The sequence below is a fragment of the Mycteria americana genome, chromosome 1 (genome assembly GCF_035582795.1).
Source record: "Mycteria americana isolate JAX WOST 10 ecotype Jacksonville Zoo and Gardens chromosome 1, USCA_MyAme_1.0, whole genome shotgun sequence".
In the NCBI taxonomy this organism is placed as follows: domain Eukaryota; kingdom Metazoa; phylum Chordata; class Aves; order Ciconiiformes; family Ciconiidae; genus Mycteria; species Mycteria americana.
Window position 1 is genome coordinate 5,032,183 of NC_134365.1, and position 23,952 is coordinate 5,056,134.

Sequence of the window (23,952 nt, forward strand, 5' to 3'; positions counted from 1 at the left end):
GGGACACTGCTGTCGCTGGAGTCAGTGTCGGCCCTTCTCTGATACTTCTTCCTTCAGTACTGTGCCATTCCTGGGTGTGTATTTCTGTGGTTTGTATGTCTGTGATTTCTGCTTTAATGGGATGTTGCAGGCCAGCTCGCTCGGTCTTACAGGTGAATGAGTGGACTATCTGAATTCCTATGTGAACCCAAGCCAATACCTTTTGCATTCCTTCTACTTTAAAGTACCAGTTCAGCTTAGCTACGGGAGAACCTGAATTGGAATAGATAAGATTCCCAAATTGTGCAGGCACTGTTCAGAGCACTTGAAAACATCTAGAGGAACTCGGACTAACAATAATGTGGTGTTCTGCAAAGTTTTGCAGGTGCGTGTGCATGGGATGTGCTCGCAGAGCGTACATCCAGAATGTGGGTCCCAAGTATGGCCCATTGCAGGAAGGGTAAGTTTATATGTTGTTATCAGAAGAGTTTGTGTCCTTGAATTTCTGTCTCATGGGGCTGTGGAAGGATTGTCTCCTGCCAACCTGGTAGGAGAACACAACGGAGCGAGACAGTCTTCCATGATTGTCTGAATTGATGCTCTTTATCCGGTGCATGTCTGGGTTGTAGGAAACACAGCTTGTATGAATCTTGGAAGAGAATACAGTGGCAAAATGGAGCTGTCACCTATGGTTTCAAACTTTACTACAACAACCCGCTAGGTTTCTTGAGGCCATTTTAGCCTGTTGCAAAGGCTACAAAAAAGGTCAGCTTAGACCAAAAGTTCTTGGGCAGCAGAGGGAATCCTTGTTTCCCTGTAATGGGATGAGTGGGATGGCTGCTCCCCATTGCTGTGGGGTACATGAAATGGGTCCTTCATGTGGTGAAAACAGGACCCAGAAGTAAATGATACCCAGCCTTGGTAGGGAATCAGGAAGGCTGTTTAAGTGTGGTTATATTAGTCTGGCCAACTACTATGAGCAATAGTGAGGACAAAATTCCTTTGAGCCTACAAATACCCTCTTGCTTTTCCAGCAAGAAGGTCTTTAAAGTTGTAGTCAAGCCTAATTGCAGTGTGGTCCAGGGCTTGCTCTGGGTGCAACTCTACCCCATTTGGTAATGAAATGAAAGTGGTTTGTTGTCCTTCCCACCTGCCTGCAGTGGCTTTGGAGGCACTTGGGCTGTAAGGACACTTGCTACAAGAACTAAGATATACTTGAAAGAAGAGGCAGTAAAGCCTAGCAGCTGTGTGCGTGTGGCAAGCCAGTTTCCTCTGCAAGAACTTGCCCTCAGGGAGGTCATGACATGGAGGAGTGTGGATAATTGTACAGTCCCATCTGAAGTAGTTTTTAATGCTTTGCCTTGATCATCACTTAGCTGAGTGGAGAAAGCATGTTGCAGTTATGTCAGCTGCAGGTACTGGGTGTGACTTGGGGTTGCTGCTATTTAAGTTTTAAAACTTTTTTTTTTTTTTGAGGAAGGGGTTGTAGACTAGCAAAACTTGTCCAGATTTGCAACCTGGAGCAAAACCCTTTGAAATGGGGAGAGATCTTGTGTAGAAATTCTAGCCGTAGCCACCCTTGTGGATTAACTGGAGCGCACAAGAAACAGATTTTGGGAGTTAAAGGATGTTTTTCTCCATTGTGACTGGAAAAAGCTTTCCTCAGCGCTGGTGTACTTGTTTTCTACCCCACCACAAACAGCTTGGAGGACATCTAAGAACATTTATTTCTCTTCCAACTTCTGCTCTTCCTGAAACTGTCTTGGCAGCCCTCTGAGCTCCTGAATGAGGTTTAGTAGTAGCACTTGTGCTGCAGGTGTCAAAATAGACTTAGCTCTTGGAGGGAGTGCATGCTGCCAGGCAGGGAGAGCTGAACTGGACTGAGCTCCAGAGCCTTCTTCACACAGTGAAACCTGGTTTTCAGCTTGACTTTTGAAAATACCTTGATCCTGCCTAATGTGAGAGCAGTGTCCCTTTACCTCCTCTTGCATATCACTGCTGGGTGCATTCTTCCAGCACATCTTGCCTTGAGCTTAGCCAAAGAAGGCAGAGCTGTTTGCGGTAGGGACCCCGGTGCTGACCCCCCAGGCAGGGCTTGGTGGTGGAGATGTGCTGTTAGCAAGCAGGGTGATGTTTTATACTCTGGCCCAAGTAGCTTGTCCTGAGGGCAGGGCTGCAGAACAGGGGGTTTGCCCGATTGACTGTAAAAGAAGTGGTGGCTCTTGACTGTGGTGGAAAATCCATGGTAAAGAATAGAAGTATCACCCCGTTGCTGGTGTTTTACTGGTCCCTGTGGACTTACCAGCTGACCTTCCAGTGCATTTTTCTCCAGGATGGTGGGCAATTGGTTAGTGAAAATGGGAAACAGCATCCTAGTGTGTATGGAAGTGTCTGAACTTTGAGAGGGATTGGTGAAAGCCATGGTACGCATCTCCATTAGATAAATCAAACTTAAGCAACCTTTTGTGACATTTTAGTAGGCCCTGTAGTGATAGGACAAGGGGTAATGGTTTTAAACTAAAAGAAGGGAGACTTAGACTAGATCTAAGGAAGAAATTTTTTACAATGAGGGTGGTGAAACACTGGAAGAGGTTGCCCAGAGGTGGTAGATGTCCCATCCCTGGAAACATTCAAGCTCAGGTTGGCTGAGGCTCTGAGCAACCTGATCGAGTTGAAGATGGCCCTGCTTATTGCCAAGTTCAGGCTTGTTGCTATACATAGTTTGAATTGCTGCACTGGTTTGGTACTTCAAAATTATCCTGAGTGCTTTCTGTGTCATGTTTTGACTTTTACACTGAAAATACTTCATCAGGGTGGGTGGAAAGAGAAGAAATAAATGGTAGAGCACTTGATCTGGCCAAACTTCCATTCTGGTTTGAAATAAATTTGCCCAGGACACGAGAGCGCTACAGGCTTCCTGTGCCCAAGACAGGCTCCACTGACTTTGCTTCCTCTAACACAAATGCGTAACTGTGTTTGATTTCGATTATTCACACACATGTATATTTAAATGGCAACTTCACCACTGCAGGTGCTTTTCCCTCTAGGGAAAAACAAAACCACAGAGGTTAACTGTGTCTCTGGAGGTGTGAAGCACAGGGCTTTGCGGACTGCAGTAGCAATTTACGTGTAGGTTTGTGGGTTAAGCAAAAAGCTACATATGGCAGGACTCTCAAGATGGTTTTTTTTTTTTTCTGCTCCAGTACATCTGAAAACTGGCTGAGCTTGAAAACGCACGTTGTGCTTTGTAAGCTGGAAGGTCTGTGCAGCACTTGATGTGCTTCATCGAGCTGAACGCAGCTTTCTACAAAGCTTCTGAACTTCAGCTGTTGATTACGTTGACCTCTTCTTGGAAGTCGCCTTTTGAACAGCTAAAGTGAGCAGTGAAAGCTGCATGCTGAATGAAGATTGTGAGATTCCTAGTTTCGGAAGGAACAAATGGGTTGAGTGAGCTGAGAAATGAGCTGGCAAACTAGAACTGCGTGGAAAGTTATCTGTAACCTGAGGGCTGAGAAGCACCTTACACCTTGCTGAATTGGTTCTGCAACAGGTGGTGAACAGTTGATATTACAGGTGACTTTTAACTCTGTAAAAGAAACTTCACAGGGAAGCTAGTCTTCTGTAATTAAGGGATGGAGCAACTTTTTTGGGGAGGAGTCTGTTAAACTTCCAGCTGTCTTTTTTTTAACAGTATTTGTGAGAGCTGTATGGCAGACAGACTTGAACGGTAACTACCAGCCCAGTTGCATCACTTCATTCTTCAGGTGTTGTTCTCTTAATGATCTCGAATCTTATGGCCTTAAGATGCAGCATTCCCTATTTAAAACCCATTTTTCAAGGCACTGACCTGAAATGTAGTGATGGTTTATGTGGAGGGATTGACTACTGCCTCCCCCAGGACGGAGTTAAAAAACACACTCTGTGTTTGAGCTAGAGCCCAGCCCCAATCCAGGCCTCCTATAAGATTATAAGAATAATGTGCTCTATTCTCAATGTGCAAAGCATGACTAGTGCTTGTTGTCTGAAAGCTATGGTTTATGACCACCTGGCACTTGGCTATAACGACAGCTGTAAAAATCCACATAGAAACAAGATGTACAGGGTAGAGGTTAAAACTGAGAACCATACCAAAGTACTGTGAGGCCTTCGTTTGGGCAGTTAGGGTCCCCAGATGGGTGAATGCTCCAGCTGAGGCTCTTGGCATGTGTCTGCAGGGTGGATGATGGGGAGGTGGTGCTGCTCTGTGGGTTCCAGAGCTTCCCCTGCACTGGACCTGCAGATGACTCTGGCTTTGTATAGGGAATAGGAATAGATGGGCTAAACAACATCAGGAACTACACGAGAAAGGGAAGAGGAGCAGCTGTTAAGTGAGAACTCGGGGAGGAAAGATGTCCAAGTCGTCTTTTTTTTTTTTTTTTGGTTAGGAAAAAGCAGAACTATTTCTTTTTCTTGTGGTCCACCTGCATCAGGCTGGGAGCTCCAGTGCACAGCATCGTGCAGGACTTTGCACAGGGCCATTGCTCCACCAGCAGCTTCCTGAGTGCCTGCTGTCCGCGCACGTCCCTCTTGCAGGTCAGAGCACTCTAACCTAGAATAAACTCTTCTTCCCTGAAAGATGCTGTAGAGTGGCCCAGCAATAGTTGGATATCTTCAGTAGGAGCTAGGTCAATCTATGTACTTCCCTGCTGCCTCGTGTCTCGCAGACCCAGAGATAACCTAGAACATACCCTCCATTCCTATTCCTTCCTTGAAGTATCCCCTCTGCCAGTTTTGCTACAGGTGCTTACATTCTTGAAGCATTGGTACAAGGGTATTTGGGAGGGAATGGCTAAATACATCTAGTGCAGACTCGAGGATGTAAGTCAGTAGCAATCTGTCTCCTCAAACCATTGACAGGACTTCTGCTGCTCCCTGACCTGATGGATTATAAACGTTTTGAGCCTTTCCAGCTCGGGCACGCGCTTGCCTCGCAAGCAACGTGTTGGCTGCTCTCTGCAAACAGTGGCTGCTGCTTCCTCCCATTGTGTCTCGGGTTGAGCTCTCTGAGTAGCTGCGTGCTCAGGCTAAGAATAGTGCAGACCCCAGGGTTTTGGCCTCTGTATCCTGCATGTTGGCTTCTTTCCTGCCCGGGGCTTGGAAAAAGCCTGGGAAAGGGTGTGTCCTTCAAAATAGGTTGAAATGTGTTATTGGAGACTATGCTGCCTATAAATAACACGGAGGTTGGGCGGGGGGAGAGCCTCTGTTTCCTCCCTGGTACAGTAGCTCTGAGTCCTCTTCTGCAAAGGCCAGAAATAAAGTCCCGACCCCCTTGCTAGTGTGATGTTGCCTCAAAGATGGGCTTTACAGTAGGCAATTTAGCTAGCTCCTCTCTTAAAAGCAGGTGACAGCATAACCAGTTCTGGGCATTGCAGCCTTTATTTTTGGTGGACCATTTACAATTTAAGTGTATTAATGCTGCAGCGCTTTCTCTGAGTGCTTTTAATATCAGGTTCATTTTCAGTATTCATCCTCAGGGGCCTGTTGCTGAGCTCAGTGGGGTCAGGCTTGTGCCTCCAGTAAATCAAGTCCTAAAAGCTTTGTCTTTTGAGTTGACATCTTCCTTCCAAACCTCAACTTTTGCATTCTTTGGCTGATGGCAGTAAGGTTTATCAAGGACATGGTCTGACTCTCAGCCAAGCATACCTAAGCTTCTCCTAGGGAAACAAGTTTCCCCCTTTAATTTTGTAGAAACCTGTCTTAATACTCTGTTTTGCTAATCAGCAGGTAGTTGCTACTGCAGCTAATTCTGCCTAAATTAGGGGTTTTATTTCCAAGAGGGGTAAAAGGCACCTGTGCCGATGCACACGTCTGCAGCGGAGCGGTGTGAATGCAGCCTGGGGTCAATGGGGGATGCAGGGAGGACGTTACACGCAGCAGTGCTCCCCCATGAATGGAGTGAGGAACCCCGTTGCTGCTGTCCTTGTCTTAATTGATCAGGGAATTTGTTTAAAAAAAAAAGTAGACTGTGGAACAGCATTGCTACAGACTCGGGTAACTTCAGGGAACTATATGTGTCTAGGGCAGGCAAAGCTGTCGCATTTCTACTGCATCAAGAAAACACCATAACAAACGTCTACCTCTTATTACCCTGAAAAAAAGTGAGGATAGCTGTCATCAAGCTTTTATCTTCTAGTTTTCTGACTATTTACAGATCTATAATGAAAGACTCTCCTCCAAAACATTTTATTTACTTTATTTTTTTTACATTTCACAGGTTCTTATGCAGATGTCCCATCTTCCACCCAGCCTGGTGGCCCTCAGGGAGTTTTAACTGTATATAATCCTTATCTTCCTTGACTGAAAAGGAAGGGCCTGGGAGTATTTTGTTTCCTGCCCTGCCCTTTCTCAGCCATGGGCAGGGTACGTCTCTTAAATTGTCACTCATCTTCCTTCCCTTTTGTTTAACTTCGTGGCTTTTTGTGTGCAGTAACTGAAGCCACGTAGGGGGAGAGTGGTAACTCATGAGGACATCAACTCAAGAAGGCAGGCTGTCATCTCAGTGGTGCTTTATGCCTGTTTAATGGGATAGACCTGAGTCCCCTTCTCCCGACTCTTTTAGGAGCATCTTCCCATCTGCCCAGCCTTTTCCTGAGATGCTTTAGGGACCATGTGGCAAGTCTAAATAGTCGCACAGCACTTCACCTCCATGCTGCAGCAGGGCTCTGCACCTTGGAGCAGCCTGTATGCTTCAGGTTGCGACTTCACGATGCTTCCTTTTCTTGTTCTTGAGGACTGTCTTTGCGTTCCCTTCAGAAAGGCTTCATTTCTACAGTGTGAACTATTTTACCGTCGACATCCACCCACTTTACTGTGAATTGAAATTTAAATGGAATAATTCGGGATCAGATTGAAATAGGTTCAGTAGAGGGTTGGGTCCTGCAGGAAGAACCTGGACAAGCGGTCTCCATCTTCCTCTGTTTAGCAGCTTGTTTCTTCATGGTGCTTGCCGTAGCATCCTGCTCTGTTACAAGGACCCTCAGCCATGAACATGGTGTGTTCAGCTTTATTTCACCCAGCATCTCCTATCAAGTTGTGGTGGCTCTGCAGCAGCAGCACGCGCTGCCGGGTGCTTTTGTGCTGTCAGAGAGGCAGCTGACTTGACACAACTCCCAGATCTGCTGCTCTTCAGAACACAAGTAGCTCTGCTCTGTGATAAAAGGGGCAACTCAGTAGGCCATCGACTCTAGCTAGGACTCGCCTTAAACGTGCTGCAAACATCCAGGCTTTGCACCACCAGTGGAAATATGAGTTGAGGCTGATTTCTCAAGCTTCCCTGCTTGAAGTTAACCCTGGAGCAATTGTTCCCAACCCACATTCAGCTTTGATGTTCATTGCTGCTTTTAGACTTCAAAGATTTGTCTGAAAGCTTGCCTGTACTTCCACTGGTGTTTTCTTCCCCTTAGAGAGATTTGGGGGGGGGGGGGGGGGGGGGGGTGGAATCTACCGGCTCATGTGAATTTTACTTGCTTCATATGTTACTAGGACCTGTTTAGTGATGATGGAAGAGGCACAAAGTGAGATCAGGAGTCCTTAGGGTGTGTGTAGAGCATGCTTGCAAAGACTTAAAAGCAGTGACTAGCATGTGGGTCCATGAGGAGCAAATGTATGGCAGAAAACCGGGGGACCTGTGCTTTCCTGGCCTGTGGTGTGGTCCAGACTGCTGCCCTAACTGGGCTTGCAGGTATCTGGCCGTTTGGGAAGATCACTTGGCTATAGAGATGTGCAGTAACATTGCTTCCTTGCAAAAGCCAACTTGTCCTACAAATGGGCAAAGCTGAGAAGGGAAGCAGAGTTAAAATAATCAATTCTATGGCTGGCAGTGCTGTTGGGAAGACAAATTCCTGTTGTCTGCTGGTGTAGACCCAGTACACGCTAGTCTCATTTTTTAATCTAGTTGGATGGGGGCTCTCTCCCATCTTGGGCAGCTCTGTGTGCACTCAATTTTAATTGGTTATAGGTGCTAGAACTTAAATATCGCATATTTCTTGTTTGCTTGATGCATGCATAAGCATGCACGACTTTTTTCAAAAAAAAATCTTAAGGGTGGACTGATCTGTCGGAGCCATGGTAGCAAACCCATGCCTACAGCCAGTGGAAAACTGAGTTGACAGTGAGTGGAGACACATTTTGAGAAGAGCAAAGCAGACCTCAGCCTTTCTCCAGCCGCAGCCAGCTGAGCCTGTGGCTGTGCATGCCATGGCTTGGCTCGGCTCTCTGCAGGGCTTGGAAGAGGAGAGGGACACTCGGCAATTGCTGCTCGGCTTGTTGCTCCAGAGCCCTACTGTGCTCCCAAAACGCAAAAAGCCATGCTGCTTCAAAGAGGACTTCGTCAGTTCCTTGAGTTTTCAAAGACCTGGTGCTACTTTTATGTGGCTTTAGCATCACCCCTAACCTCTGGGTCACAGCTACCAAACAACTCTGCCTATTTAAGCTCTGGTAATCTTGGCTGGATTTCTGGTTTAATTTGGAGACAGCCTGCTGCAGCTCTGCACAGTAAATGCCCTATTAAGCAGTTAATTATTTCTCTATAATACTAGCTTTTATCTTTAATACAACAGTTTTACTGTCTCTGATAATTACACAGTCTCAGATAACTCTCTTAAATCTAATGAGGCATGACAAGCTGTGTTCAACAAGGCACCACACCATTAACTTCTTACCTCTTACTTGTCATCTTATCACACTGAATTACTGTATTTCTAGCCTGAGTGGCTGTGGATACATAACATGTCACTTCTCATTAAGACGATAATGAAAAGCATCCCTGGTGCTCTCGTGGTCGGGCTAGTGGTCAGCTGGCTGGCCTGGTGGCCTCCGGACCCCTCCACCAGCTTCTCTGCAGCTTCATGCTCTTTGCCCCATGAGCTGAGCAAGCTTATTAGGTTCGGTTTAAATACTTCTGGCCACTCAGACAGCTTGGCTGGTCCATGGGTCTCTTGCTTGTGGGTGGGTGAAATGCAAAAGGCCCTTTGAAGGGCATGAGTGATGACAGACCTTGTTTGTGCTGATGGAAGTCATTCCTGCAGGGATATCTCGTAGTGGGATTCAGCTGGAAAAGGGAAACTAGGTATTTTTTACGGACAGGGATAGGACACAAACTGCTGCAGCGATGCCTGGTGTAACTTGATGTGACTGCTGCTTTGGTTCTCATTAACGGCAATAGCGGATCAGGTCATTGGAGTGCTGGCTTTCTGTGGATTTGAGTGGCGGTGAAAACCCTGCATGTGCCTGACCAAAGTCTTGAGGTTAGGGGGATCGTCTCTTCGTATATCGCCCTGTCACCTTGCCAGTAAAAGTACAAAGTTGTACTTCTGAAATGTCAAGGCTCCTGGCAGGGAGGTTCCTGCATCCTTCCAGGCTGGACCAGGAAGGCATTTCCCAGGGGAATGAGCCCAGGCTGTCCCTTGGGGCAGATGGTGGGGCTCCAGCTGGCAGGCTTGAGTGCTCAAGTACAGCTGGACCAAACAGATCAGTTAATTACCATCTAGATGCAGAATGGCAAAGAGCCCTTTATTTGGAAATCAGCTGTATCCAGCTAATGTTTTGGTGCTTCTTCCCAGCTTTTACTGAGCCTGCCGCTGCCTCTGCTTTTGGAGGTAGGTTTGCCTTCTGGTATGTGGAGTCATGCTGTCAAGGCTGCGTATTTCCCCACTAAGCAGGGGAGGAAAAAGCCTTGTTTCAGGTTATAACCCGAGTCATTCAGGTTATAACCCGATTCCTTGTGGGTATCTTATGGGGATGCCCATGGGACCAGTTACTGTGGTGTGCCTGGATTAGATCAGTTCCTGGCTCTAAAAGGACAATTTTTACTTGGACAGAAGCTGCTAGCTTCTCTGCAGTTTCATTAACTGAAAGACTAACCAGCGGGTGGTGTGTAAATCTGGAAAGAGAGCTGGATACCAAGTTGTGTTTAAAACTGTGCTGGCCTTATCAGCAGTGTTAGTGATCTAAAACGGACCAGAGGTGTTGCTTGTGCCCTGTTCCTCTCTCAGGAAACTCACATCTATAAAAGTCCATCTCCTTACCCCGCTGGAGAGCAGGCAGAAGCATGTGGCTCTGATGTCCTTGCTTTCATCTGTGGCACTCTGGGTCCCTGCCTTCATATCCCCAAGTTGCCCTGGGAAGCGTCCTCATGGGCCAAGAACTGTCAGCAGTGGAAAAAGTCCCTTTTGGTTGTAAATTTGAAGGCTGATTACATGTAGCTGGGGGGGGGGGGGGGGGCAATGAAGAAAGGATTGCTGTGACAAGTGGGATGGTGTGTGTCTGTTCTGGCTTTTGGTTACTTTTTTAAAGGAGCAGAGTAGGCTACAGGGCTCCCAAGGGTGAAGATTTAGTGATGATAAAATAGATTAACTGATGGTCTGTTTGGGCTTGTGCAGCCTGCGTACTCTTCAGTACTCATTGCAGTGATCTGCCTGGTATCGGGCACACCTGGGATGTATAGAAGGATTTGGTGATTAATACTTAGAATACGTACTCTTGGGGTGGTTTCTCGAACAGGGTTGTACATTGCCCATTGATTCATACTCACGTGTCCTGCTGCTTTCAGGCTCCTGGTTTCACTAGGTGGCACCACCAAGCAGCCGCTCTGCTCACATCCCGGGCCGGACTGCCAGGAGTTAGAGAGGATGCACTGAATTATTATTTTTTTCCATTTCCCTCAAAAAAAAAAAAAAAAAAGTTGCAGCTCATTATTTTTAACTTTGAATGCTGTTCAAGCTGGCAGCGTGTTTGGGAATCGATCGTGGCAGATTTAACCCGCTCTCCATGTTGGGCTCGGTGGTGCTGGTGAGGAGGAGAGTGGTTCTGGCAGCCCAGGTGAGGCTGGGGTCTGCACCCTCTGTGCCTGCCTGGGGTTTGGATGCAGCATGCTTGAGGCAGCAGCTGTAATGATGATGTCTCTAGCTCTAGGTGTAGCTGTTAGCAACCTTACCACAAAGCAAGACAGTGCTACTGAATGCCCTTTACTTTGTTGTTTGGTTTTTTTTTTTCCTTCTAATTAATAAACCTAATGTAGTGGAAAAGCCTGCTTAGGGACATGGTATAGTGGTGGTCTTGGTAGTGTTAGGTTTATGGTTGGACTCGATGATCTTAAAGGTCTTTTCCAACCTATACGATTCTGTCTGCTTGTTCCGGAGCATTGGTACCTGTAGGTTTAAAGGGAGAAGAGTTGGTTTGGTAGCTGGTACTTTCTAAAACGGGCTCCTAGTTGGAGTGACAGCAAAACAGTTAAAAATGACTTCTGCGTGGGATGTGGTACTTGGTACTTTTCCATTAGCAGCTCCTATTTGCGTATGTAAAAGCTGGTTGAAGCCAAGGAGAGCATCAAATCTCTGTGACAAACTAACTGGGACCCTTTGAGATGCTTCTGCAATGCTCAGACCCTGCTCTGAGCAAAACTAGGTAAAAATCCAACTTGCCATTATCTCCAGGTAGTAACTAGAGAAAGCTCAGAGCAGCAACTGCGATGGACAGCACCAGAGGACTCCTTGGAGGAGGAGAGACATGAAGGGCTGCAAGGAGCAAACTCGTCTATGGCCAGAGGGACTTCATTTAAAGAATCATAGAATGGTTTGGATTGGAAGGGACCTTTAAAGGTCATCTAGTCCAAGCCCCCTGCAATGAGCAGGGACATCTTCAATTACATCAGGTTGCTCAGAGCCCCGGCCAACCTGACCTTGAATGTGTTCAAGGAAGGAAGAGTTGCTTCAAATATCTTCGTCAGGGCATATGGTTGGTGGTACTGAAGCCACGTGCCTCAGACCACTGCTCTGCAGTGGTAGCCAGTGGGCATGCAAAATATTGTGTAATGAAATAATATTTTAATACTAGCTGGCACAAGCTTGGAGCCATGCCAGCTCGCAGGGTTTTGGCGGTTGACACTGGTACCTTTATGCTGGAGATAAGTGCAAGGTCCTGGTTCCTCAGAGGTCCTCTGGTCCTGTTAGCTGCAAGGAGGAGATGGCTTTATTGCACTGCTGTGACTCAAAAGCTTAACGGACTCTTGGGCCATATCGTTTCACTGTTGCTACCGTAATTTCGATTTGCCTCGAAGAATTATTAGGGCTGGTATGTAGTGATGAACCCTCCCTAGCTTCCCTCGGGTCACTTCCCATGGCATGAAAAAACTGCTGCTGAAGGATGCCGGAAGCACACACCTACCTCCCAAACACCTCCTCTGTTCATCCTTCTGACCTGCGGATGCGTGCGTTGTCTCTGGTTAGTTTGGAGCCAGGTCCTTCAGCTTTGCTCAGCTTTAGACTGGCAAATGCTGAGGGTCCTCCAGATTTTTTTCACTGCTCTTGCATTGAAGATTGGCACAGACTGCACACGTGCGTCGGTTCAGCTCTGCTGGTTAACGTAACCTCTCTAATTTTCTTTTCAGTAAAACGATTTAAGGAACCAAAGGAAGAGAGGCGTCCCTGGAGGATATGGTGAGATTTTTAATTTGGAGCTTGAAAAGACCATGTATATGTAATATTATTTATCTCTTATACTAACAGTCTTCTAGGTCCTCTGAATATCCTGCATGGTATTTAGTCATTAAATGAAATGCTCTGCTGCTGGTTCCCAAGGAAACCTCCATAAAGTAGCTGGTGCTCCCTAGAAGTAAAATTCCCTGCCTAGCTCCTCCAGAAAAGCTTAGTTTTATTGTAGGTGACTGAACCGAGAGGTTATGGTCCCCTCCGATCTGCTGGCGTACCTGCACATGGGCTGTCTCCCAGACGGGGTCAGGTTTTGTTCTCAAGTTCAGTTAATCACTTTGTCTCCCAACCCAGCTCAGGCATAGACCAGGCAACACGTTTAGCTGCGTGTTGATGTGAGGTAGCTGGGTATCGCTGTCAGCGTCGGACACCTCTACAAAGCGTCTCTGTGTTGTAGGATTTACTGGCTGCCAAGAGGTGGGCGTATGGGCGGGCTCGGTGTATAGCCAGGCTGGCTTGGCAGCACGGAGCTACCAGCCAATGTTAGTGATGAAAAAGCCTGTTAGTCTTCTCAGTTTGGTTCTTCCTCTAAAATAATTGGGGAATTCAATCCAATTCCCTGTGGACCAGTGCAAAAATTGTAAGTAGCTGAACACCTTCCCCGCACCTACTGTTGGCTGGAGAAACTGAGGCTGGGTTGGGCACTGGAGTGAGCTGCCCTTCGCCGCAGGCTAAAACTCTGCAGCAAGCGTCAGGTGCAGATCTGCAAGACTGAGCTGCTACGTGCTGAAGTGCTATCTTTTTTTCTTAAGTATTTGGAGTCAGCCAAACTGTCCATTTTCACCATGCGCAACTTCTTGGGCATCAGGAATGCATCTTGCAGGCAAGCAGATCCGTGCAGAGCCTTTGCTTGGGTGACTGCTGGGCTGCTGGTGCTCCAGGGCACAGATCTTTATGCCTTTTTTTTTTTCCCCTCCAGGTTTTATGATACCTCCAAGCAAGCAATAGGTGCCCTCTTCATCCACTTTGCCAATATTTTTCTGTCGGATCTCACTGAAGAGGACCCTTGCTCTCTGTAAGTACACAAGGTGCTTGCCTTCGTGTCCTACATCTGTAAAAGGAGGAAGCAAGCCTGTTGGAAAATGTCATATACGGTGGAAACTGATCCTTTTAAAGTACTAGGTGGGGATAGACCATGCTGAGCTTATTTTCAGGGTCTGGGTTGTTGATTAAAAGCACCTTGAAATATACTGGCAAAAAGCTGCAGTAAATAACGCAGTGGTGCCCCGTGCAATTGCAACTGTTAAATGTGCCATTTGTTTGCACACCGGACTTTGCAATTTGGCTGGTCTTGGAGCAGTATTGAGAATGCTTTCCTAACTGTGTGGGTGAAGGCCTTTGTCCAATGTAAGGGTGGTTTTTGTAGATATTCAGTTGCACCTACCACGTGTATTCCCATAGTCCTGTTTAGGAGCTTTCTAAGCCAGATTTCAGACTTAACATAGAAGCGCTACCTTTACTTCAGACCAGCCACTTTGCAGCTACAAATTTAGTTTCAGAATTAACTTTATCCTGTTTTGAGAAACTCCTCTAGGCTTCAAAATGCAGCTGAAAACCTTCCGGCCCAACTCCTTTAATATATATTAAAGTGCTGCACCTTGATATGTTTCTTTAAACAGACACAAGTTTGGCTGGGGCTAAATATAACCTCTAATATGGTTCATCGTTGTTTTTTAAACAGACACTTTTGTAAAAAAACAAACAAACAAAAAAAACCAACCAAACAAAAAAACACAACAAACCAACCAAACAATGAAGTTTTGTGCTTATGCTGTGCCTTTCAGGTGTTTTTCCTTAATGTGTGTTTTAAGTTTCCCTGCGCTGCCTGATTTGTCATCCTGAACCAGGCAGCTTAAAACTCTAAAGCCTTGTCTCTGGGCTTTGAGGCTCATATGCTACATGTCCTGCCCAGTATGAACCACCAGAGCCTCATGCTTGTATCGGAATACTCCGACTTCAGCAGCTGGAAAATGTAATAAGCTAGTCTGAGCCTTCGGATGTAGAAAAACTTAATGTCATGTTTTCAGAATGGATATCAAAAGCAGATTGTTATTTTCAGCGTCTTTATTCAGAGGCAGTATCAAGTTCTGGAAAAGGAAATGTTAATTCCTGTAGCTCTGTGCTTTTGTATTTTTTTCACGCTGTAGAAATCTGGCCTGATGTGGCAGAAAATATTCCAGTAATGGAAACCTGGCCAGAAAACATTAGTCTGAGTGATATTTTTGTCTCTGGAGTTCATTAAAATACCAAGCCCTGGATTAGAGCTTGGACCTTGCAATAGCCAGAAGGTCCCTGCAGGTCTCCTGCCTCTGGCACTCTGTCCAGCGAGGCTTAACTATCCAAAGCTGCAGAGCAAACCCATCAGGCCCAAATCTCCTGGTGGGAATGAGTTCAGCTCCTGGATCGGCAGTGGGGACCCTGAACCGGAGGCTTTTGGGGACCCCAGGATGCCTCCTGTTGAGTCAGGATTTGTTGCCTCTCCCAAGACTTTCTGCATCTCTGCTCATAGAAGCCTCTTGCAGCTGCTCAGTAAAATGGACTTTTTGCCTCTTCTGCTGCACAGTTTGCAGAGCAGCTGTGGTGTCCAAGAAGCTTCCATTTTCTTGTATGAAATTCCAAAAATGTTTAGTTCTGTTTCCCTGAAACTTGGGATTTCATCCTAATAAGAAAAAAAGATGCTGCAAATGGAAAGTCTTCTTTTTTGAGGTAACTCTTAAGCAAGGCTAGCCCAGGAAGTATTTAATGTTGTATGAATAAATGAGCAAGGCTAGAGAGTTTGTGGAGCCTGCTCCCTTCTCTGCTGAACAGGCTTTTAAACTAAGAATTTGGATTTACCTAGAGCCTTACCAGCAATGAAAGAGAAAGGAAGTGAGCTTGGACTGTTAAGTGAGGATTTTTGCAGTCTTGGGGGTTTTCTATAGATTCCCATAATGAAATAAAAGCTTTTGAATACTACTTAAGAACACAACTGAAACCTGAATTTTCCTCTGCTCTTAGCTACCTTATTAATTTCATCCTTGATGCCACACTGGGGATGCTGCTGATCTGGCTTGGTGTGAAAGTTGTCTCCTGGATCGTGCAGCATAAGAAGTACACGTACCTGGTCTTCGGAGAATATGGTGGGTGTCAACCGCTCTGCACAAAGGTGGCTTGTTTGCTGTCAGCTATAAATGGGGAGAAGAAAAGGGCAGAAGCTACAGTTTGGGGATAAAACATGTGAGCAGCCTGCTTCTGTTATCCCCTCTCCAAGGAGCTCACAGTGTGGTAGTGATCAGCGTGTTAATGCTGGGACATCCCTAGGTCGCGGGCGGCTGCCTGCTGCCTTGCCAAGCACTCCTGGGCGTAGCAGGCTGGCGATGAACGGTTGAACGCTTGCTTGGGTGGATTTATACCCCAGGACATGCGTATGATAAACTAAGGTGTTTGGGTGTAGTGGTGGTGATTTTTGTGGGGCTCTTCTGGGTTTTTTTTTTTCCCTAGCCTCTTGGTTCAAAACATGGTGGTGTTCTTGCATTTGTCTTGAGCTGTAGTGGGCATTAGCAGGACACAGCCTGGCCCCAGAACTGAGTTCTCAAATGACTTGAGGGATATTTTTTTGCCAGCTGATTTAAAAAAAAAAAAAAAAATTAAGTATGCCCAAGTCTAGCCTCTCTCTGATTCCTGCCTTGAGATGGAGAAAAAGTTTCAGAAAAGCTTTTCTCAGCCAGCCCCACTAGAGGGTAGCACTTCTCTTCAGAAAGAGCAGAGCCAGCTTTCCCGAGAACAGTGCTTCTCCGTGGCTGCAGGAAAGGGAAAAATTACCCTTTTGCCTATTTTTCTTTATATCTAATATAAAGATGAATTCAGTCTTACTTTCGAAAATAGATCCTGTTCATACCAATCACTTTCCCACCTTTAGGACCTCAGACCGAAGGTCTTCAGAATGTGAAGACTTCAGACTTAATGCATTAAGTCTGAAAGTAAGTCTCATTCCTTTGTATTTTTAGTAGCTGGCCTAATAACTGAGCTGGTGGAACTTGGACCAAACTGGGATTAGTGCAGAGATCCCACTGACTTGTGAGCTCTTACTCAGGATCATGTTCAGCATGTGTAAATGGGGCATGGCACAGGATGAAGGGGATGGTCGGGTTTGTGAGACAACAGAAGCAGCTACAGAGTCCGAATGAGATGACGACAGTTGGGTTGAAATGATGGGACGTGGCAGGGCTGGCTCTCATCAAACCTGAGAGTGGCTTTAAAGGTTGCGGTGGTCTCCAGAGCAGGTTCAGCATCCTGAAAGCACGCATTTGGTGGGGACTACCATTTTTTTTTCCCCCTAATGGCTCTTTCTCGGAGCTGAGGAGCCCAAGCACGGAGCGCTAAAGTCATTCAGATGAGACAGCCGAGGAATCCAGATATTCTTTGTTCAGGGAGTGGCATTTTTCCCCTTTTGAGCAACAAGGACTTGAAGCCCAACCGCAGCCATCCCAGGGCACAGTTTCACGCGCCACGTTTGCAGTTGAGCAGAAGCAAGGAAATGTTGAAGTGTATTGACAGCTTGCTTTAACTTTACAGAGCAGTAATGAACTTGCGTTGAGCTGTAGCTGGCCCCTCATGAAGGCTGGCTTAGACTACAGAAACAGTTCACTCCTCTGAGGAAATGTTGCTTTCATTAATTTAAAAAAAAAAAAAAGCTTCTGCTGTTGCTTGAATTTAACTTTTGAATCGGGGATTAAATATCTCATCCACCAAGCACCGCTCTTGGTGCCAGTCTCTGGGCAGCGTGACCAGGATGGAAAAGTTAGGTAGGAGTGAAGTGGCATGTCCAATGCAATCCTGCTGTAGAGCTAGGGAAGCAAAACACTGCTGTCGTCATCTTGGGTGGTAAGTAACTTCCAAAACAGTTTGGAAGATGCTAGTAGACTTTGTACAGTTTGATACAGGCTCCAGAAATATGATTCATTTTCTGGTCTAATTGCTATACCAGACTTTGTTTCTTTCCTCAATTCTCCTGAGGAGCAAAAGCATCTCTTGCAGTCCTGCAGAGGAAGAAGGGCAGGAAAGCACCAAATCCATGTTGCAGACAGTGGTGAGTGCCATTGCTCCAACCATCAGGAAAGAGCAGTTGTGTCTTTGTCCAGTCTAGCCAGTACCCAAAGACCAGTACCTGCATGGTCTTTGAAGAAAAAAAAAAAATCTGTTGCAACTGCTTCCCTTCTGACCCTCCAGCTCTTGGTTGCATCCCTGCAACTGCTGCAAACCGCTGCAGCTATCCTGTGTTTTGGGCTCCAGCAGTCCCTTCTGCTCTGCTGTTGGTATGCCTGTCTCCACAGCCCCGGCTGGTTTTTCCTGTGTGACTGCAATAGCTGCATTAATGGAGAAGCAAAGAAAAGGGAAGGGAAAGCACCTAAATCTATGCTGCTATTTTAAGTATTCCGCCGTCCAGAACAGTTTAGAAAAATCAATTACTTTCATATTTTTAAAAAAAAGACATCCATTCTGAGATCAGTCTCTCTTGTGCCTGAGCTCTTAGCCAGACTGCTGCAGCCAGGAATGACCTGGCTTTTCGCTAATGGGGAGTCAAAGGCTCCTACATGCTTATGTTCCTCCATCTTTGCCCAACAGCTCTTGATTACTCTTTGCACTGCATCTAAGCACAGGAAACTCCATTTTAAAAGGCTGCTGTCTCTTCTGCAGATGCTTGGCTCCTAAGATCAAAGATTGGAGAGGCTTATTCATCTTGGCTCAAGGGGGCTTTGGAGAATGATGGTTGCCTTCCACATACTCAAAGCTAACAAACTCCCCGAATGCTCTGTGCACCATTGCTCTAGCAGGGTAGCAGCAGGCCACGTCTATAGGTGCTCTTGCTGTAGGGGAGTTCTGCAGGGAGGAGAGCAGAGTTGAAGCTGCAAAGGACTTGGGAAGTGGATACCCAAGGTCTTTGAGGTGCTGCTGGGTCTATACAGACTGAGCAGGGGAGATGCTGGCTGGGGTCAGAGCGTGCAGATGAAGCCTGGTTCAGCTTTGTGCCTCACCTCCAAGCTGCTCCAGCCCTCTTCTCCCTTACCCATTCCCATGGCAATAAGCAGCTCCCTAGAGGGAACCTCTGGATGGTTGCAGTGTCCTGGCATTGTAGTTATCCAATAACTCTAAAGTATTACTTCAGAAATACAAGAGTATTTGTTTTAGGTAAGCAAATGCTGTGAATTTGCTTTAAGAGATGGTTTCTGCAATGTGCAAGTAAAATGCTGAAGAGGAGCATTAAGAAATGATGGGGAGAAAAAGAGGGTGTTCTTGCTTGAAAGTGCCTCTCTGGATGCCCATCTGGATGCTGACTTGTGTATGACTGTGGTTGCAGTCACTGACTAGTCTAAGCTCACTGCTTTGTGCTCATTCACTGTCTGGAAATGGAAAGGCATGTTGCTTGGAGGCCTTTAAAGTCTGTTTAGTGGCTTGTTGAACTCTGCTGGTCAAATTTAGTTATAGGCGAATATGCTCTGTGCCAGCTGCTGAGTTTAACTGAGGACCTGTGTAGGCTGCTTCTGGCCCTGTTGTGATGTGTACAAAATTTCCATAACAAATATTCCCACATCCTGAAGCAGCCAAGGGAGCTGGCTGCTCATGCTTGAGGAAATACTGCTGAAAATAACAGCTCTAACCTGAAGGGCTGTCCTGTCCTTGGCACGCTTGGCCTTTCCACCTCCAGGAGCAGGGAGAAAAAGTAAGGAGAGGACTGAGAATCGCCCTCAAATGGTGAAGTGTGTGGTCAAGTCCCCTGCTCTGAGCAGGGGTGCAAACCTTTGAACCTTCGTGGATCTGGCTGATGGCAGTAGTGTTTACCCCAATGCAATAGCATATCTCCAGGGACCGAAGACCCAGAGCAGTGGTGTGACACTGCAAACTGGGGACTGATTGCAGCTGTACGCTGTCTTGTAGTTCACATCCAGAACGTGCCAGAGAGGGTTTGGGATGTCCGCTGGACCCATCTGGCTGCTCTGATGCCAACTTGTCCTGCCCATAACTAGTGCAATTGCTGGTCAGGTCCCAGTCTCTGAAAACCTGTTCTTGCCTGCAAAGTGAGCACTTCTGTGCAATTTGGATGCTTTTGTGCTATGTCTTACCCTCCTCTGTACTTGGCACCGATGATTAGATCCCTTGGTTTTGGAGGTACTGTTTGAGTATCTCTTAAGAGGCTTTTATTGACTTTTTCTATCCCCGCCATGTCACCCAGTGCAACTTTCAGTGCTTTCAAATATTCGCTTTTCCTCAACCCCCCCGAACCCTCTGCTTTGGCTGTGGTTAAGTTTTTTCACAGAATCACAGAATCGTATAGGTTGGAAAAGACCTTTAAGATCATCAAGTCCAACCATAAACCTAACACTGCCAAAACCACCACTACACCATGTCCCTAAGCACCTCATCCAAACGTCCTTTAAATACCTCCAGGGATGGTGACTCCACCACTGCCCTGGGCAGCCTGTTCCAATGCTTGATAACCCTCTCGGTGAAGAAAAATTCCCTAATATCCAGTCTAAACCTCCCCTGGTGCAACTTGAGGCCATTTCCTCTTGTCCTATCACTTCTTACTTGGGAGAAGAGACCGACCCCCACCTCTCTACAACCTCCTTTCAGGCAGTTGTAGAGAGCGATAAGGTCTCCCTTCAGCCTCCTTTTCTCCAGGCTAAACAGTCCCAGCTCCCTCAGCCGCTCCTCATAAGACTTCTGCTCCAGACAATTTCCTACCTGTTCAGTGCACACACAGTCCCCAAAAGACCGTAAATAAAGCTGTCTGGCAGTAACATGTGGGCTATGCTGACAGATGGGTACATTAAACAGCCTGGATTAGAACTAATCCTGTTGTGTGGTAACAATTCAAATACCTCAAGCAGTGCTGCTTTTGCTCTGCGAGCAGTTGGGCTCCCACGCACAAGCGGAATATGAGAGATGTGTGTTCGTGTGAGGTTGCTGCAGACACCAGTGGTCGTAGGACTGCACCAAGGAGGTATTGCTGATGGTGGGGTGGGGACCACCAGCAATGCTGCTGGAGGATAATGGTCTAAATGCAGTGTGTACATCCTTTGGGGTGAAGGAGGATATTTATTTCTACCAGGGTGGGAGATGGCTGTAAGAAGATTTGAGCAAAGGGTGTTCATTAAGCTAAAAGGAGAGGTTGGTGGCAGAGTCACTGTGTAGAGCTATGTCCTGGGTTACCTTCCACCTAGGACTGGGGACAAGAAACTGGAAGTGTTCAAAGGGAGCATGATACATGTAATCTCCTAACAGGTAGGTGTGATGTGGAGGCTGCAAAGATCCTTTGGACCTGTTCCCCATTCTCCTACAAGGAAAGGGAAGCTCTGAACACAGAAAAGAGGAGGGCATGTTGGGTTTTTTGGGTTTTTTTTGGTGTGGTTTGGTTTTTTTAGCCTCCAGGTAGCAGATTGGTTTTTGCTGGCTGGCAATCTTGTGTGGCAGAAACAGTCCTGTAAGCAGTCACCTAGATATATGTAATGGAAACACCTGATGCAAGAAGAATCCTCTCCCACCCATGGAGCAGGGCACCTCAGGACAGCAGCTGGTCCATTAAAGGTATTAACTTGCATCTGAGGATGCCTCTGACTGTCTTGCTGTAGGAAGTCGGCACCTAAATGAGGTGCGTGGTTAGCTGGGATCAGCTCAAGCTTTCCAGCCTTCCTTCCTAACTGTGGAAGGAGGAGATGTGGCCAATCTGTCTCACAGGCTTGTCCAGGAACCACACCAAAGGCTCCCTCTTACCTGATGAGATGCCAATAGATGGTGACTTGTACGTTATTGGCATTAGTCAGAGTTGGATGAATTAGTGGTGAGTTAGACTTGGATGATGGCCACTCTGAGGTGGATCGGTGGTCCTTGGATGACTTCAAACCTGCTGAGGTAAGGAGCAGCCAGCTGAACTTCTTGGTGAAGGGGAAATGAGCCACTTTCTATAGCTGAAGTCATCTTTGCAGCCCTGTGGGCCATGCTGCTGTTTCATTTTAATCTTTGTCCTGAGTTACTTTGGTACTGAGCAGCTTCCTGTCCTTGGGAGACCAAGATGCAGTAAAAAGTAACTGTGGAGACCCCCCTCTGATCTTCCTGTCAGGGGGTGGAAGTGAAGTCCTGTCTAATTCTGTGCTCCAGGATGGATTCCTGTACAGAAACATCTCATTCCATAGTCTGAAAACAAAGCTTAGAATGGAAAAGGAGGAGGAGGAGCTTGCAAAACAGTAGCAATTTTGAGCTGCTTAAGGTGATAGAGCAGGTGGCCAAATCTGGCCTCTGCGTAGGTCTGTGGGTCTCTTTCCATATCCTTCCACTGTCTACCCTGGACATGTAAGAAGTGCTGATGTCTCTCTAACTGTGGAAGAGATTCACAGCATCTTCTGTAGGTGATGCAGAAGAGACCAGAGTGAGAAATATGAATATTTGAAGCTCCATGCGTGATGGAGGCACCTTTGACAAGGCGGGATGTGGTGGGTAGTAAGGGGTTCAGGTCTGTCCTCCTTGGTAGTGCAGGCTTGTTGTACCACTTGGACGTGCCCTGTACACTTAGCCAGTGAATCTGGCCTAACTGGGGCAGACCTCTGGTCTTGGAGAAGTGGGGTTGCCTAGGTGGGATCTTGCAGTTGCACAGTAAAAACTGTTCTCTAGCAAAGGGAGAAAAGGTTTTCCTTTTCCAAAAGTTGTCAAACCTCAAGAAAACTCGAGCAATTTGGTGGCTTTCTTGCTAACTGCAAGCGAAGGGAAAATTTTTTGGGTGAGGAGCTGTTAACCTTGGAGACATGGGCAAGTCTATGGCTAGGGTGGGTTAAGAAGCAGATTGTCTTTTCTAGTATCTGTGTATCAGCCTTGTTACCCAAAACCTGGCTAGGGTTGTCTAGTGCACAGTATACAAACCCAAGAACCATAGCTCACTGTTTGTGATGATGAATGGCAGTGACCTCCTGTCCCCAAAAGGGTGTGAGGGGGAAGGTATTTGAGAGAGATCTCAAAGTTGCTGCTGCTTTTTGGGCAAGCTGAGACGACAGAGGGAAGTTCCACAAGTGCCATTGCGACTGCAGCGCGGAAGAGCTGACTTGCAAAGGGTGCTGTGGCCGTTAGCCCTGTCTCCCCACGGGGGACAGAGCACAGCTGACAACACAGAGAAAAAGGGAAAGAGTTCAAATGCAGGAAGGATGCAATGGATATGTTTGTTTTCCTGTTTTGTTTGTACTCGGAGCTCTGATGGGTGATGGTAACCTGGGGGGGTTTGTAGGAGAATTGGTTGGTGTTGGGGTATGGGGCAAAAAGCCCAAAGCCTAACCTGTGCCAAAGACGGCTAGGCACCCGAGTCTATCGGGAGAGGCTGTCCATGCTTCAGGAGGATCAAAGCCTCTCTGACACCAGCCTTTAATTGCCAGCTGCGTATAACACTGCTCCAGTCTCCTCTGCAGACCACCCATTAAGCTGTTGCCTGCCAGGGAGCGGAGACGTGCGCTTTCTGAAATCCTCTGCGGGCTCTGCTGGTTACACTCACACGTAACCTTCTTGGCTCCCTCTTCCTTCCCCTCCTCCATACAGTTGCCTGCTGGTCTGGTGCTCCCTGCTTGCTGTCCTCCCAGCTCAGCAGCCTCTCTGCACCCCTGGCCTCCCAGTCCTTCCCTCTCCCTTCCTTTGCTTCCTTCTCGATCACAGCTTGAGCAATTAAAAAGCTGGGATGCAAGGTGATCGCTCCGAGGTCTCTGGCGTGGATACACTAGCTGGATGCCTCTACTTCTTAGCTGTAGCTTTGCAACAAGGCAAATGTTTTGGTATGTTGCTAACAAATGACAGAATAAGGACAAATACACATGTAAACCTGTTTTGCCCTTGCTGGGAAGCAGATCCCCCTACAGCTGGGCTTGATTGGATACCAGCTCTTACTAAATCCTGGTATGTGCTGTGGCCAGAGGTTTGCATAGTGGTTTGGATAAATGTGCTTTTGGAAGCTGCCGGTGTTGTCTTCCCCTGCCACGTTTCAACGGTATCGTGCTGAGAAAAGTGGAGCAGAGCTCCCGGTCCGCTGCCATCCGACAGCACGTCAAGCATCAGCACCTCAGGGTGGGTTGGGTTCTCTTGCACGCAGATGCAATTCCAAATTCCAGCCCGATTATGCTGGAAACAACTGTTGCCAGGGGTTATCTTTATATTCAAGTGGTAAAAGGAAATGCCGCAGCTTTCCGAAGCCAGATACTGTAGCTCAGTTTTGCAGACCTGAGATATTCTGATGAGCCTGGGAAGACGATAACCAGCTGGCAGGGTGCTTACACAGGGCTGAAGCAAGCACATGTAATAGATATGGTACCATTATCGTTGTTAACAATACAAATATGCTTTTACTTATTACTTGGTGAGTACCCCATTGGAAGCATTCATATTTAATTAGCATTGATTCTTTTTGAGTGAATTGCTCTAAAACCTGGGGCGATGGAGGCCC

The 23,952-nt window shown here is 46.9% G+C and overlaps 1 protein-coding gene across 1 annotated transcript in view; it reads left to right on the forward strand.

Annotated features, from left to right (window-relative positions):
• Positions 1–23,952, forward strand: part of LOC142404550 (store-operated calcium entry regulator STIMATE-like) — a 38,118-nt gene that overhangs the window by 1,929 nt on the left and 12,237 nt on the right. The window contains 3 exon segments of the mRNA XM_075491516.1: positions 12,404–12,452; positions 13,423–13,518; positions 15,501–15,622. Coding sequence (XP_075347631.1) covers positions 12,404–12,452; positions 13,423–13,518; positions 15,501–15,622 — 267 coding nt within the window.